Source organism: Littorina saxatilis, linkage group LG15, assembly GCF_037325665.1.
Source record: "Littorina saxatilis isolate snail1 linkage group LG15, US_GU_Lsax_2.0, whole genome shotgun sequence".
NCBI lineage: Eukaryota > Metazoa > Mollusca > Gastropoda > Littorinimorpha > Littorinidae > Littorina > Littorina saxatilis.
Window position 1 is genome coordinate 7,895,641 of NC_090259.1, and position 16,308 is coordinate 7,911,948.

The window sequence follows — 16,308 nt, forward strand, 5'->3', positions numbered from 1 at the left end:
TGTGTGTGTGGTGTGCGATTCATAGAAATTTACTGGATAGATCTTCATGAAACTTTGCACACAAATGTTCCGACCCCCAACCCTTCACCCTGATTCAAACTCATGTATCACAAGTCCAGCGCTCTACCAACTGACCAACAGCACTCCCAAATTATTTCTTTTTTTATCAGTTTTGTCAGTCAAGATATGGGGGTGGGGTTGGTACGGGAATAATTGTGAAGCAGACAATACGACAACAACTTATTTTGTTTACAGGTATTGTATCTGTATACAGTGAACTTAGCTGTGTTCAAGTTTAGTTATGTTCTGACGAGCGAATTTTTTTTTAAATACGTTTTTACTACTAAAGGAGTGATATTTTTATGTGTACGCCCTCGAGAAACCTCGATCATTTTCTTCCATTCATTTATCTACACAAACTAATGTTTCATTTATTATTTGTAGAGCTAAATATGTCAGTTGGGATCATGTTAAGAATCGCAGTGTTTTTCGCAAAATCGTACTTGACAACCCCCAGTAAAAAAATTCTAAAAAAACGTTAATACGTCAACCTCTTTTTTTCTTTGCACAGATGTGTCCATATTGCTTAGAGGAACCTGTGCACACAATGTGTAATGTTTCTTTCACGCGATTTGAACACACAAGTAACCCCTTAAGAATCGCAGTGTTTTTCGCAAAATCGTACTTGACAACCCCCGGTAAAAAAATTCTAAAAAAAAATTTAATACGTCGACCCCCTTTTTTCTTTGCACAGATGTGTCCATATTGCTTAGAGGAACCTGTGCACAAAATGTGTTATGTTTCTCACACGCGAATTTTTTTTAAATACGTTTTTACTACTAAAGGAGTGATAATTTTATGTGTACGCCCTCGATAAACCTCGATCATTTTCTGAAAATGCACGTTGATAAGTACCGTTTTATGATAAAGTTATACTCTCCATTCATTTATATACACAAACTAATGTCTCATTTATTATTTGTAGAGCTAAATATGTCAGTTGGGATCATGTTAAAAATCGCAGTGTTTTTCGCAAAATCGTACTTGACAACCCCCAGTAAAAAAATTCTAAAAAAAAAGTTAATACGTCGACCCCCTTTTTTCTTTGCACAGATGTGTCCATATTGCTTAGAGGAACCTGTGCACAAAATGTGTAATGTTTCTGACGAGCGATTTGAACACACAAGTAACCCCTTAAATGGGTGATTTTAAGCAACAACTTTCACCTTGAGTTGTTTGCACACCGTATTTAGGTAACATTACCTCAACAAGCTGTAAGGGCATTTCTGAGCAAAACTTTTATCTCCCACTCTTTGTAAAAAGGGCATTCAGACAATATTTTTGAGTTAGTTTATCTTCACTTCTGTAAGAAGAGTTTTAATACACACAAAATTAACTGCAATTTTCCCAAGGGTACAAGCTTAGTCAAATCATAAATGATTTCAAATCGCTTCATATTTTATACAATAAACATACAAGGGTTTGGTAAAGCATGAACCAAGCAACACACATTACACCCAATTAGGCAAGCACCAATAACACAATCACATGCGCACTTTCGTGTCGTCTCGGACATCAGCACTGAAGAACACAATTTCACAAATTTCTTTTTACACAGCCAGTACAAACATGGATTTTTTTAGTCAAGTGAAAACAAAAACTCCAAATGCTAAACGGCAGATTGGAAGAAACTGGCATCAGAACTGGAACATCAAGCTTTTCAAAATGTTTCGAAACACGCAACTAGCTGATCTCAAAACGTAAGTATTTGCGAGTAAGAAGGGAACATAGACCGACAGCTGGATCCGTTCTTAACAGACTGACATGGGGACCCGTGCTCAACAGACTAACTGCATGAAAGCAAGACCTGTGCTTAACAGATGAACAGATGGCTGTAAACAGGCCCTGTAATTTCTGGGGTAAAAAAAGAGTATTTAACATGAAGACTAGATTCAACCTCCGTTCAGCAACGCATACAAAGAAGCAAAAGACTTGTGAGGGAGAACATTTAAAGACTGACCGAGATAGTTTCAGAAATCAATGATGACGAATTCAACCTGTCTCCCACACATCTGCAGCATCGCTTACACCATGAGAAGTAAGAAAAGCGGCAGTCCCGACGCTGTCATGTCTCCATGCACTGAAAAAGTGGCGTAAAGAGTGGCTCGTGAACGATGAAGCTTGCACACAAAATCACAGGTCGGTCACTGCCGAGTCTTTCAGAGACAGCAGGCAATGTATCCATGACGTCAGCTGAAAGGGCAGTGACATCAGAGGCTACGGATGGCAGACTTGTCATGTTACGGCAGGCAATGTATCAATGATTGCAGCTGACAGAGGCTACGGGTGGCAGACGTGTCATGTCAAAAGCGACCAGGGGCTCACATCCACGTCGGACATACACGGATATTTTTTCCATATGTCCTATACATTTTTCATGCAAGAGGACATATGTTCCATTGTTTTTGTCACAAAGTGGTCATTGTCCGATAATGTTTTCATTTGATCCGGACATTGTCAGTACTTTCCAATTTACAGTAGTTTGATTTGCTATTTTATCGATGTTTTGCGAAGCGATGTCTCTCCAACCAGACGAAACTTGGGGAGACTTTATGTGCTTTTTATAGAGAAGAGCTTCCAAGGGTCGCAACTCTGAATACTCCAAGCCGGTTGACAGTAGCTTTTTTTCTCTCTGAAAAAGCAACATGCCGCCAAAACGAAAATTGGTGCCAGAAAAAAAAAATGTCCTTTGATTTATTTTTGTTCAGGACAAAATAATGTCCTATCACTTTTGCATTGTCCAGGACATTCGTCATATGCCACCTCTCATGGATGCGAGCCCCTGGGCGACCTTTGACGAAACTGTGGATGAGGGTAGGTATGTATCCATGACGTCAGCTGACACGACAGTGACGTCAGAGGCTTCGGGTGGCAGACGTGTCATGTCAAAGGTCGCCCGTGACGAAACTGTGGATGAGTGTGGGTATGGATGCGTCGAAGCCGGCGATGTCCAGCATCCCTGAATCCTGGCTGTCGGCCAGCTGGACATAAGAGGACGTCAGCCCGCACACCACCAGTCTGAAACAAACACAGTATAAAGTAACTTGTCATGAAGCGTTTTATACGTGGGGCAGCAGTTAGGCAACACATGGGTCCTGCACCTCCGCTTTCGGCCATGGACATTTATCGGGGGGTCCCTCCCCTAGATCGACTGCCTGCCAAGGCTGTTGAGCTCGGTTTGCTCACCAATGAGTAGAACACATCGGCCCCTCACTTCGTTTAGCCCACCAGCAGAAGCTGTATACTGGGGTGTGGCCACTGTTATCCCTAACAGCTTTCTTGTAACCAGAAGTGAGAGTTGAGTGAGGACCAGTGTTCCCGTTCATCCCCAAAGGGGGAGCTGCTGCCAGGTTTACAAAGGTGCTACCTCACCTCAGACACCCCGAACAAGGAACGAACAAGAAGAAGAAGACTGAGTTTTGTCCTAAATGCATCAACAGGGCGCTAATTTAGAGTGATGTGCGTTGGTTGATACAAAAACCTGTTTTGAACAGCTTCACAGTGCTACCCCCTTTTTCATCCCCCACAGTTCACATTTCCTCCCTTTGAAGATTTTGTTAAGGTCTTAAATGGCGGGTTCCAGTGTGTATCGTCTTGTCCTTGGGGAGTTTGCTCAAAAAATGTGGGCTGCTCAGCCCTGAAAGAGGAACAAATGGTATGCTTGCCTTTGGCTAGTGATTCTAAAAATGTACAAGCCAGAGAGCAAACTTTACTAGTCAAACCAACAATTTGTTTCAGCAACTTTACTCGCATTTGGCAGAGTAGATGAACATTACTACTCACCACTTGCAGGCCTGCTGCTATCCCTGGAGATAGTGTGTAGTGACAGAATGGCGCTACCCAATTTATTTTCTTATGCATGCGTTGTTGAGTGTTTTCCAAGCCTTGAGACTTTTGCTATGAGCTCAGTGTCTATTTTGTGTGTTTTCCAAGCCTTGAGACTTTTGCTGTGAGCTCGGTGTCTATTTTGTGTGTTTTCCAAGCCTTGAAACGTTTGCTGTGAGCTCGGTGTCTATTTTGTGTGTTTTCCAAGCCTTGAGACTTTTGCTGTGAACTCGGTGTCTATTTTGTGTGTTTTCCAAGCCTTGAGACTTATGCTGTGAGCTCGGTGTCTATTTTGTGTGTTTTCCAAGCCTTGAGACTTTTGCTGTGAGCTCGGTGTCTATTTTGTGTGTTTTCCAAGCCTTGAGACTTTTGCTGTGAGCTCGGTGTCTATTTTGTGTGTTTTCCAAGCCTTGAGACTTTTGCTGTGAGCTCGGTGTCTATTTTGTGTGTTTTCCAAGCCTTGAGACTTATGCTGTGAGCTCGGTGTCTATTTTGTGTGTTTTCCAAGCCTTGAGACTTTTGCTGTGAGCTCGGTGTCTATTTTGTGTGTTTTCCAAGCCTTGAGACTTTTGCTGTGAGCTCGGTGTCTATTTTGTGTGTTTTCCAAGCCTTGAGACTTTTGCTGTGAGCTCGGTGTCTATTTTGTGTGTTTTCCAAGCCTTGAGACTTTTGCTGTGAGCTTGGTGTCTATTTTGAGTGTTTTCCAAGCCTTGAGACTTTTGCTGTGAGCTCGGTGTCTATTTTGCTGTGAGCTCGGTGTCTATTTTGCTGTGAGCTCGGTGTCTATTTTGCTGTGAGCTCGGTGTCTATTTTGCTGTGAGCTCGGTGTCTATTTTGCTGTGAGCTCGGTGTCTATTTTGCTGTGAGCTCGGTGTCTATTTTGCTGTGAGCTCGGTGTCTATTTTGCTGTGAGCTCGGTGTCTATTTTGCTGTGAGCTCGGTGTCTATTTTGCGGTGAGCTCGGTGTCTATTTTGCTGTGAGCTCGGTGTCTATTTTGCTGTGAGCTCGGTGTCTATTTTGCTGTGAGCTTGGTGTCTATTTTGTGTGCATACTTGCACATGGAGGTGTTTCGGACACCGAAGAGAGTCTGCACAAGTTTAAGTATTGGAAATAAATCCCTTGCCAAACTTAGGGGTCAAACCCATGCTAATACCAACAGCTGGTTCTTCTTCTTCTTGTGGTTCGCTGTTAGATCGTCAGTCCGGAATGCAGGGCGAAACGTGCTGTCCTCTTAACAGCTGGTTCTTCTTCTTCTTGTCGTTCGCTGTTAGATCGTCAGTCCGGAATGTAGGGCGAAATGTGCTGTCCTCTTAACAGCTGGTTCTTCTTCTTCTTGTGGTTCGCTGTTAGATCGTCAGTCCGGAATGCAGGGCGAAACGTGCTGTCCTCTTAACAGCTGGTTCCAACCCAGCGTTGCTACTGACTTAGCTATCTCCCTGCCCGATGTCATAATACGTTATCTCCATTCCTTTACTCACTTTGCGTGTGGCAGAGCCAGAGCGCGGCGGTACTGCTTGAAGGCTGCTGGGAGATCACTGAACGACTTGGGGTGGCGGAAGTCCGTCATGATGATGATGACATCATACGCTTTCTTCTGTTTCTCCGCCCACGTCACTGGGGCCGACAAGTCACATATACACTTGCTGTTCTCGCCCTGGTCAACAAACAAGTGTGCATTGTGAGACATGCATGTATGAAGTGTTTAGGTGTCCTTGCCCGATAGACAAAGAAGTTTTACTTTGTGTGACACGCATGATAATGTCTGACACACATTACATCATGCAATTGTGAGATACATGTATGAAAGACACTGTGACACACACATGTATGACACATAGCTTGTCAAATTGAAAAGGTACAAAACAAGATGGAAAAAGAGAACATTTTGGTGTGTGGACTATCAAAGTGGCCAGTCAAAGCAGACACGCCCCTTAACACTTTCTACCCCACCAATGTTGACCAAGTTTTTTTTTAGCTGAGACCAGCTGTGCTGCAGCAGGTCACTCAGAATTGTAGTAACTGTGTAGTAACTGTGTATTAACACGCTGGAATGCAGGCGTTAGATGGACGTTACAGGAAGCGACTGAAGCTAACAGTCTGAGCGGATATATCCGTACCTGGTCAGATAGAGCCACATAAGTGGGTACGGATATGTTCGTACCTGGGAGACAATGAGTTAAAGGGGTTCCAAGGGCCTACACCCACCCTTCTCCCTCCCCTCCCCTGCATGAGTCACAATTAATTAACATTTTAGAAGTTCTGATCCTGTTCACCAAATAACACACTGAGCATCTCAAACATGAGAAGTTCCCACTCACCCCCGAGGCGTGTTTCACGATGGCTTCACCGATTTCAGGCATCTGCATAGTGTCTGTGAGCGTGATGGGCGTGACGTCAGTGTCGAAGAAAGCCAGTGTGGGGTTCTGCTCAGTGTGGGCCAAGACCTGAGCCAGCCCCGCCGCCCCGATGACAGGGGAGAGAACCTTGACTCCGTGTGTCCAGCAGCTCACAAACTGCTGGTTGATGTTCACTGCTAGAAGGTATCGCTTGTTGGTGGCCTTGACATTGTGCTGTGGAAAAATACACTGCTGTTGAGAAACAATAAAACACCACTTCATATAAGATGAAGAGTGTGTGCTAAAGTTAAAACACACACTTCATATAAGATGAAGAGTGTGCTAAAGTTAAAACACACACTCAGGTACGCATGCACACACACACACTCCTTTTAGCACGGAGAGTTTCCCCATTACAATGCTGCCCTCCATGTAGGGTACTGGTCAAAAATTAGTGATGCAGGGTTTTCCAAATCTAAAAAGATGCAGACATGTGCTTAACTTAGTAACTCTTGCTTGCAAGCGCGGTTCATGTAGTTCCAGGTGAAGATTTTTTTAATCTTTTATTTAAATTTTATACATCATAGTCCTCAAACCAACACAGTCGGGTGACGAAGCGGTGGTCCAACACTCCCAACTGTCAGTGTGACCACCGCCAGTCCATCAAACCCACCCAAGGCTCTTACCTTGAGGGCTGCTGCGAAAGCCGTGTTAAGGGCTTCCACCACGCTGTTGTTTCGCGTCCACTTCTTGGCTGCCGAGCCCGTCTCGTACACCCGCATTGCTATCAGCACTGCAATAGGGGACACCCTGAAACATAAAGACAGTTTATAGTCAAAGTAGGATTAAGATGAAGCCTTGTTGTTGTTGTCTAGAATGTCGCTTAAATTGATTTTTTAGGGCAAATTTGATGAATGGCCAGGGAAGTTGCAGCAATTTTCCCAGGTCTCAAACAACCTTGCCGCCGCACCCCCCCCCCCCCCCCCCCCCGGTAAACCCAGTACAATATCCCCTCTTTTTCATCAATCTGTTTCTGCAGCTATACAGACCTCCCCCCCCCCCCCCCCCCCCCCCCCCCCAATCTCTTATTAAGACTCTGCTTTCATAAGCTCTGTGGGGCGGGGATGTAGCTCAGTCGGTGGCGCGCTGGATTTGTATCCAGTTGGCCGCTGTCAGCGTGAGTTCGTCCCCACGTTCAGCGAGAGATTTATTTCTCAGAGTCAACTTTGTGTGCAGACTCTCCTCGGTGTTCGAACACCGCCGTGTGTACACGCAAGCACAAGACCAAGTGCGCACAAAAAAGATCCTGTAATCCATGTCAGAGTTCGGTGGGTTATAGAAACACGAAAATACCCAGCATGCTTCCTCCGAAAGCGGCGTATGGCTGCCTAAATGGCGGGGTAAAAACGGTCATACACGTAAAAGCCGTGGGAGTTTCAGCCCATGAACAAACAAACAATAAGCTGTGTAAATGTATCTCCTTTTACAAGACCCTCTTCCTTTTTAGACTAGATTGTTTGAGGTCTCTTCTTCTTCTTCTTCGTTCGTGGGCTGAAACTCCCCCATACACTCGTGTTTTTTTACACAAGTGGAATTTTACGTGTATGACCGTTTTTTACCCCGCCATTTAGGCAGCCATACGCCGTTTTCGGAGGAAGCATGCTGGGTATTTTTGTGTTTCTATAACCCACCGAACTCTGACATGGATTACAGGATCTTTTTCGTGCGCACTTGGTCTTGTGCTTGCGTGTACACACGGGGGGTGTTCGGACACCGAGGAGAGTCTGCACACAAAGTTGACTCTGAGAAATAAATCTCTCGCCGAAGGTGGGGACGAACTCACGCTGACAGCGGCCAACTGGATACAAATCCAGCGCGCTACCGACTGAGCTACATCCCCGCCCCAATTGGAGGTCTCAAAAAGGGGGGTTACCACTGTACTTACTTTTCTTCTTGCACAGTCTTGTGGTCGCCAATTCTCTCTGCAATGTCGGAGGCGGCGGGAAAGGTGGGTTCCAGCACCTGATGACACGCCAGACGTCCGATGTGTTGAAGTGTCTCTGTTAGTGTCATCTGTCTCGCCAGGGCTGCCAGCACCTAAACAACAGGCACATGATGAAAACAGTATAATGACCAGCCTAATTGTGTGTCAAATGGTCTAGCAAATAAACTTCACTGTACCCATACCACTAGTATCTGAGATTGAGTACCTGAGACAGGTGATTCACTCTGACCGGTGCAACAACACACAGAAAGATTGTGTACCTGAGACAGGTGATGCAGGTGTGAGGGCACCTGTGTCACGTGTAACACGACACAGAAAGTTCGTGTATCTGAGACAGGTGTTGCAGGTGTGATGGGAATTGTAACAAGTGCAACAAGACACAGAAAGATTGTGTACCTGAGACAGGTGTTGCAGGTGTAATGGGAACTGTAACAAGTGCACATGGGTGAAACCTAAAAAAAATAAATTGAGGGAAAATTCTGAGGCAGGGGTCCAGGGGCCGCCCAGGGCCTGGCGGGGTACAGGGGCAGCGCCCTGTTGGGGAGGGGGGGGGGGGGGGGGGGGGCTTTTAGCTGAAAACAAATTTTGACGTTTTATAGGTGATTTTATGGCCTCTGCTTGGCTCTAAAAAAAATTAAAAAAAAAAAAATGTGACACTTTAATGAGCTGCAAGTAAACCGATTTCAAAATAATTTTTTTAGGTCACAATTTCGGACTGACGGAAGTTCCGTCACAACATTTTTACAATTAACGGAAATCCGTCAATTGACAGGCTAGTTTCACCCATGAGTGCAACAAGACACAGAAAGATTGTGTACCTGAGGCAGGTGATGCAGGTGTGACGGCACCTGTGACAGGTGCAGCTTGTGCTGCTCCACCAAGGCAGCTGCGGCGACCTCCTCGGTGACCCCCTTGACCTGCTCGAGGACGGCCAGGTAGCTCAGCGAGTCCTGCATGTCGCTGCCCGTCTTCTCTCCCCCAAACTCCTCCTGTGCAGCTTTCAGGCCCTTCATCACGTACTTGGCAATCATTTTGGCTCCTGTGAAAGAAACAGCAAAATATGTAACACTAACAGAAACAGTGATCGGCAATTCTTTTAGTTTTACCTCTTGCAACACAAAGTGCAAAATATATCAGTTATAACTAGAAGATTATGATTTCATTACATGTTATTTCATTTCATTAACTCTGTCTTTGTTGTTCAATCTTTTTCAGACGCTGGTTTGAACTTTGCTTTCATTGCTTGACAGAAAAAAAGATTGGAAAAGCAAATAGTGTTTGACGCTTATCTATGAAAGCAAAGTTCAAACCAGCGTCACATTTTAACAAATATTTTATCTAAAATTTTGTAAAACAAACTGCAATTCTCATCCTAACTTGCATCAAAGTATCAAGCATATATTACAACCACCACTTTTGTCTTTGGAAGAAAATAGCAAAACAGTATTCCATATAATTTACTAACACTATAAGTATAACAGTATTTATAAGTAATTTCTGTTCCCCTGTAAAGAATCACTCCAAGAAACTTAATCATGCTGAATCAGGGAATGACACCTTCCGCCCAATGCAAAATGCATCTTTCTTATTGATGACAGATTATACTTCAGTGGTACCTGTAATGTGAGGCCCCTCTAACAAGAGGACACCTCTCAATCAAGGACACATCCACTGATAAAAATTATTTTTTAAAAAGTTGCTTTAAAAGGACACCTGCAACTGCAATCTATAGGATTAGGAATAATTTAGGTTGGTCCCAAGGATATCGTCTGTCACAGGTGCTTATGTACTGGAACATACCCGATGAACGTTGAAACACTGGCTACTTTTACCTTCTGTTTTGGGCAGAATATGAGTCACTCTAAGCAAGTCCATGTAGCTCCAGCCACAGCTCGTCTTCTGCTGTGTGACGAGTTTCGCCAGCGTCATGCAGTCACGACTGTCAAACCAACGCTGCACGCCAGTTTTGAGGGCGCGGCCCCATCCTTTTTTCTTGTCGGTGAGGCTCTGACAGTAGAAAATGAATGTAAACAGGTCTGCAGTGGACACACAACTGGTGGCAAACACTCGCATGGCTGCCTGTTTGGTTTTGTGAGACTGGTCAGCATGACGGGCGCATACTGCTAAAGCGTACAGCGCTGGTCCCCGCCTAGTTTCTGCAGAGTTAGTGGACAAGAACTTGGACACTTCTCCCACCACCTCCTCCCCTCTCTCCGCTGCCAGCATCTCGTGCACTGTCGAGGCATGGTCCGGGGATACTGTCCCAATGCGCTGCTCGCTACTGCCCGCTTGATACAGTGCACTCTCGTTGCCTAGGCAGAGAAACCGTCTCAACTTCCGCAAGGTGTCTAACGTGGGTACGCTGTCTGCCATGCTAGACCGGTGTCTGTAAGTAAGAAAGACGAGCCTGTAGTATTTGGCAACTATTCAGTCGTCTGCCGAACCACTCGTTTCCGAACGAGTCTGACGGCCGAAAAGTGCAATGTTTACAATGCGTGTTGTGCTCATCAAAGCATCATAAAACTGACACAGTCTAAGATCGTTAACATTACAATTTGTAGGAATGAATATGAGCTATGCTGATTCAAACTGTTATCTCGTAATGATCTAAAAATGTTTGGAATCTCTGCAATCCAAGGAATTTCTGCAGACGAGAGGCATCTCCGCGATTGTCGGCATGCTCTCAGTTTCGTACTTCTTTTTGTTTGTAACATGGAAGACAGTTGAATATCAATTTATGGCAATCAGCAATGTTTCTTCGTGGCCATTTTCTATTTAACTTTGTTATTCTTTCAAAAAAAATATTGACTCTTAGTTTAGTTTCGTAGGTAAATTGTCTGACATATCAAGGGAAGTTACTCGTGTATCACAAAGTCACATGACCCAAATTAGCAAAATGGCGAGTCAAACACAGGGAATCCAGCAGTTGCTTGCCGCCGAGAAAAAGGCCGCTGAGAAGGTTGCAGAGGCCAGAAGAAGTAAGTGATGAAGACTAGCAGTATATTTACACTTTAGCACAGTTTTGCTTTGCTCAAAGTACCGTGTAACTTTTTCTGGGAGGACAAAATAAAGCTCTTGCCAGTTAGTGAATTTCTGCACTGCACAGTTGATGTACCACGAGTGAAGAAATTTTCTTCGTCAGTATAGCCGCTCTCATTAATATAGAACTGTAGAACACTTTGCCATTTAGAACAACAGGTTAAATTTCTGTATCAGAGAATGACAACAAAAAATGTTCCTCTTCATTTGCCTCACTCTAGTCTTAGTAATCACAAAATATTATCACACAGAAAAATCGATTGCTGTAACACAGGATAGTGTACATTTATACTGTGTAAGTGTAACAGTTAAGAGAAACATTGATGGCATACAAAACAAAACGTGTTGGTCTTTTCAATCCATACGTTTTTTAAGCTATGTATATGGGATATGGACTTCATGAGAAATAACTATGTGTGACTTGTCTTTAGTTTATACACAGCCGGTTCTTTAGTTACTTTAATCGCCATCCTGCAACTTCAGAGTAAGAGTTGAGATGAAATAGTCAATTGAAAGTCTCACCCTGTGGAAGGAGTCATGGTAGAATTTTCTGAAAATGAGTCTGAATGTTGAGTGATGTTTTGTTTACAGAGAAAGCCAATCGCCTGAAGGCAGCAAAGAAAGAGGCAGACGCAGAAATCAACGCATACAAAGCAGAGAGGGAGCGACAATACAAGGAATATGAAGCCAGGGTAATTAATGTTTACACTTGTTACACCGATGATTCTTTACCATAAGGTGATGAGACAGTTTGTTACATACATTAGGATAGCGGTTTTCAGTCTGCACTTGAAGTTGAACTTGACAATTTTGAGAACTTGCCACACGGCTGTTCCAAGGGCTTCATTTCTGCTACTTTAGCTACAGGCTATTTTTAGCACCCATCCTTTCCCCACGGCAGAGAGATAACACAGCAGCTATCTCTCTCAGTGCTATGCTATGCACAGAGAAGGCCAATCTCCCAGTATAGCGCGGAAGCAGTTGGGTTCAACAGGCAAGCGAGCTTAACAGTGTGCTGGTTGCAGCTGTTGGTAGCCAAACTATTCTCTCTGCTGGACTATTTTAAACTCACACTAAAACACAGGTTAGGATCAGCCGTGAGACCTGTGTCAGATTTGTTGTCAAACGCAAAATCTTATGTCTTCTGCAAAGGTTGGAGCACATTGGATTGGATTGGATAAGATTTACAGTCCAGTGAGGTTACTCTCATGGAAATTCGGGCTGCTTTCTCCCCGGGGAAAGCGAGCTGCCATACATACGGCGCTACCCATATTATATTTTTTTTCCTGCATGCGTGTATTCATGTTTCCTGAGACTTAATGCCGTGTGAGATGGAATTTTTTTTACTTTATTCCAAGTCCCACGGGTATTTGGACATTTTTATCTATGCCAATACAATTTTGCCAGGAAAGACCCTTTTGTCAATCGTGGGATCTTTAACGTGCACACCCCAATGTAGTGTACACGAAGGGACCTCGGTTTTTCGTCTCATCCGAAAGACTAGCACTTGAACCCACCACCTAGGTTAGGAAAGGGGGGAGAAAATTGCGGCCTGACCCAGGCCTGAACACGCAACCTCTCGCTTCCGAGCGCAAGTGCGTTACCACTCGGCCACTCTGCTATGGGAAAAAATGTCAGTGGCAGTGTGTAAATGGGTCTGCTCCTTGGGGACACACTTTGTGTTTCAAAGCCAAACTCAGAGGTGTGTTCAACTGTTGTGGCAAGATCAATTATTAACTAGACACCAAGTGAACCAGAACAGAGAATGAGTATGGATAGCAAACATTGACTTGGGATCAAGTGGGACCAAGCTGTTTAAGAAAACCAAACTAAAGTGAAGAACATGACATGTGTTAACTCTGCTTGTGTTCAAAGGCTTGTAATCTATTTTATTTTCAAGAGCATTTTGTTGAATAGCTAGTTAATTTGAAAGCTTCAAACTCTTTAAAAAAAGGAAAAAAAAGAGTTAGGACATAACTTGAAAAGAAGGTGCTGCATGGTCCTTACTGCTGTAGATGAAAAGAAATGTTCCATTCATGATCTGGAATAATGTGATCAACTGCTTATTCATTTTCAGATCCTGGGCTCAAAGGGAGACATGGAGTCCAAGATCGAAGCTGGCACGCGGCAGAAGATTCTGGACCTGAACTCGAATGTCGCTCGCAACAAGGAAGAGGCCCTCAACAAGTTGCTGGCCATCGTGTTGGAGATCAAGCCGGAGCTCCACCAAAACCTCCGTCTCTAGAGCAAGCACTGTTCTCTTTAATGTCTGCGCTAAAGTGGAACAACATCAATATTTCCATTGTTGACTGTTCCATTTCATAGTCTTCACTGTTCAACTTCAAAGTCAAGACTGAACTGACAGAGGATCGTCATCTTTAGAGCATTCACTTTTTGCATCAAGGTTTACACCAAACTGTAGCCAGCCTATAAATTATAATGTCTGTGGTAGATTGTTGACTGTCCACTTCAAAGCGAAGACTGAAGTTTAACGGTATCTGTGGGATTTACTGTCTGCATTATCGTCAAAACAGAACTGAAGTCTTCAGAACCTTTACTGCCAGCTTTGGATTCAGTACTGGACTTAGCAACATACTCGCCTTTAGATCATTCTGTACTTCTTAGTTTTCGATTCAAGTTGAAGACTGAACATTTTCATCTATAGACATTTCTTTGGTTGTTAGTGTTTGCTTCAGTACTGAACAAAGGCAAAAGTTTCACCATTAGAATGTGTATTTAGGGTTTTCTGTGGCTGTTAGTTTCTGATTTTTCTCTCCGTAGCTGTCAACAGTTATGCGAAGTCAACACCAAGGTGTACATTTATCTTTACACAATTTTAAGATAAGTTCTTGTGTCTGGTCATTCTATAGATATTGGTACAGTTGGCCTGATTGGTGACTGAAATTCTCGTCTTTCTGGCGGTGGAGTAATTTTTGGAAGTTTGTTTTGTTGTATGTAGCATGATGTAAAATATTGAATTGTTGTTTGTTTGAAGAGGTTTGACTCTTATGCAGAGAGCTGTGATTATTTTAGGCCCCATGGTGTGTTTCTTTGTGTTAGGCGTACATGCATGTAGATGTCAGAATGAAAGTTTGAGCAATAATGCTTTCCTCGCTCAGTTCCCCCGTTTGTCAGCCAGTAGGGTGAGTGGTTGAGTGACTGTTAAAATAACAAAAAGAATTCACATTCCAGCTCATATCCCATCACACCATACCACTCCACAACTTTGTTCACCCAAACTGCAAATCTTTAAAAGTTTACTCTCAACAAGCCCGTCGCGATATAACCTTCGTGGTTGAAAACGACGTTAAACACCAAATAAAGAAACTCTCAACAAGTGTAATATGTCCTCGATTAAAGAACACCTCTCTCTCTCTCTGTCATTCAGTTTAATAGTAAACTTTATTCAATACAGAAATTACATGTACTGTATTTAGCCTCAGTTTGAATAATCAGATTTTTGTGTGTAGTTCTGTGTTGGGTGAAATAGAATGTAAGGTGTCTTTAGTTGAGTAGAATGTTATATTTCTGTTAACTGCGGTAAATTGAGTTTTTTTGTTTTGAGTAAGCAGGGGAAGTTTAGTTTTCCATTTTGTTGTACAGTTTTTCTAATTGTACTGACTCAATGACTGTGTGTGTGTGATTTTGTATTTTAGAAATGTAGAGAACAAATCTGGAAAGTGTGTACAATGTACAGAGAGGGTGAATGAAACTAGTTGTTGTTTCAAAATAAACTTGCTTTGCAACAATGAAAATGTTTTATTTATATAGTTGTCCTGTTGTTGTTGTTGTTGTTGTTGTTGTTGTTGTTGAGCATTTGTGAGGGAATTCTTTCTTTCTTTAATTGGTGTTTAACGTTGTTTTCAACCACGAAGGTTATATCGTGACGGGGAAAGGGGGGAGATGGGATAGAGCCACTTGTTAATTGTTTCTTGTTCACAAAAGCACTAATCAAAAAATTGCTCCAGGGGCTTGCAACACAGTACAATATATTACCATACTGGGTGTGAGGGAATGGAGTGTGTGTAATAAATTAGTTTAATTACTACTGCACATGGATTTTTTAATAGGGTTTTCAGACATTCAGTGTGGTGGCTGTGTCAAACAAGATTCATTGCCTGCATCTGCTGCCCAGTCAAGCAGTATGTAAGAAATGTTAAGTCCTTTGTACTGGAAACTTGCATTCTCCCAGTAAGGTCATATATTGTACTACGTTGCAAGCCCCTGGACCAATTTTTTTATTAGTGCTTTTGTGAACAAGAAACAATTGACAAGTGGCTCTATCCCATCTCCCCCCCTTTCCCCGTCGCGATATAACCTTCGTGGTTGAAAACGACGTTAAACACCAAAGAAAGAAAGAATCTGCTGCCCATGAGGAATCATTTCTGAAAGTAACAATTTGAAGACCCATGTAGTTAGCTTGAACAATTTACCTGTTAATGTTACTCTTATTCAAGTGTTGTAGGACTTGGGTCAAACAAATATATAACAACCCACAATAAAATTGTGTTGGAATTTTGTTTTACAAAATGAATTTTTGAAGGCATGCACTATACGTCGACAAAAGATGTTGAACAACATACACACAAAAAACGATTACAGACCTGGGAACTAATACGATATCACCGAATGTTGTACACTGATCGTCTAGAATATGATCAGTACGGTCAGTGGAAAAAAATCAGTCAAGAAAAATTCCCAGACTACTTTTCTTCACAAGCGCAAGCCGATGTAGTATTTTGTCACATGATTACATTTTGTTGGAAAAAAACCTGTAATCAGGAATGGTTTTAAATGTTTTAGTAAACTTAACTAACGGTGTGATGGACGCATGTGATGAATTTTTGGATCATGGATGTTCAAATGTTGCATGGAGTACACTAATATTTTTGAAAATACGCCAAGTTTGAAAAAAACTCCCGAGTGCAAAACAGGGGTTCCCAGGTCTGTATTAACTAGACACCAAGTGAATCAGAAAAGGGGATGAGTATTGAGATAGCAAACATTGACTTGGGATAAGGTGGGACCAAGCTGTGTAAGAA

At 43.0% G+C, this 16,308-nt stretch overlaps 2 protein-coding genes across 2 annotated transcripts in view; one reads left to right on the plus strand and one right to left on the minus strand.

The window, feature by feature from the left end:
- Positions 1-10,904, minus strand: part of LOC138948407 (RNA-binding protein RO60-like) — an 11,465-nt gene extending 561 nt beyond the window's left edge. The window contains exons 1-7 of the mRNA XM_070319941.1: positions 10,060-10,904; positions 9,046-9,266; positions 8,168-8,319; positions 6,909-7,032; positions 6,205-6,456; positions 5,365-5,540; positions 1-3,078 (exon numbers count right to left, since the gene is read on the minus strand). The exon at positions 1-3,078 is cut by the window's left edge and continues 561 nt beyond it. Coding sequence (XP_070176042.1) covers positions 2,946-3,078; positions 5,365-5,540; positions 6,205-6,456; positions 6,909-7,032; positions 8,168-8,319; positions 9,046-9,266; positions 10,060-10,600 — 1,599 coding nt within the window. The 5' untranslated portion in view covers positions 10,601-10,904 and the 3' untranslated portion in view covers positions 1-2,945. The remainder of the gene's footprint in view (positions 3,079-5,364; positions 5,541-6,204; positions 6,457-6,908; positions 7,033-8,167; positions 8,320-9,045; positions 9,267-10,059) is intronic.
- Positions 10,905-11,051: 147 nt separating this feature from the next.
- On the plus strand, positions 11,052-15,021 carry LOC138948408 (V-type proton ATPase subunit G-like). Its single transcript, XM_070319942.1, has 3 exons — positions 11,052-11,205; positions 11,858-11,958; positions 13,344-15,021. Exons 1-3 carry the CDS (start codon positions 11,106-11,108, stop codon positions 13,509-13,511), a joined length of 369 nt encoding a protein of 122 aa, XP_070176043.1. The 5' UTR covers positions 11,052-11,105; the 3' UTR covers positions 13,512-15,021.
- Positions 15,022-16,308: the final 1,287 nt, after the last annotated feature.

Bases quoted from the DNA above. Each gene is read 5' to 3' on its own strand.
- LOC138948408 (XM_070319942.1), top strand. From the start codon at position 11,106: ATGACCCAAATTAGCAAAATGGCGAGTCAAACACAGGGAATCCAGCAG. The intron at 11,206-11,857 runs GTAAGTGATGAA...TTTTGTTTACAG, and splicing joins GGTTGCAGAGGCCAGAAGAA to AGAAAGCCAATCGCCTGAAG. The intron at 11,959-13,343 runs GTAATTAATGTT...ATTCATTTTCAG, and splicing joins ACAAGGAATATGAAGCCAGG to ATCCTGGGCTCAAAGGGAGA.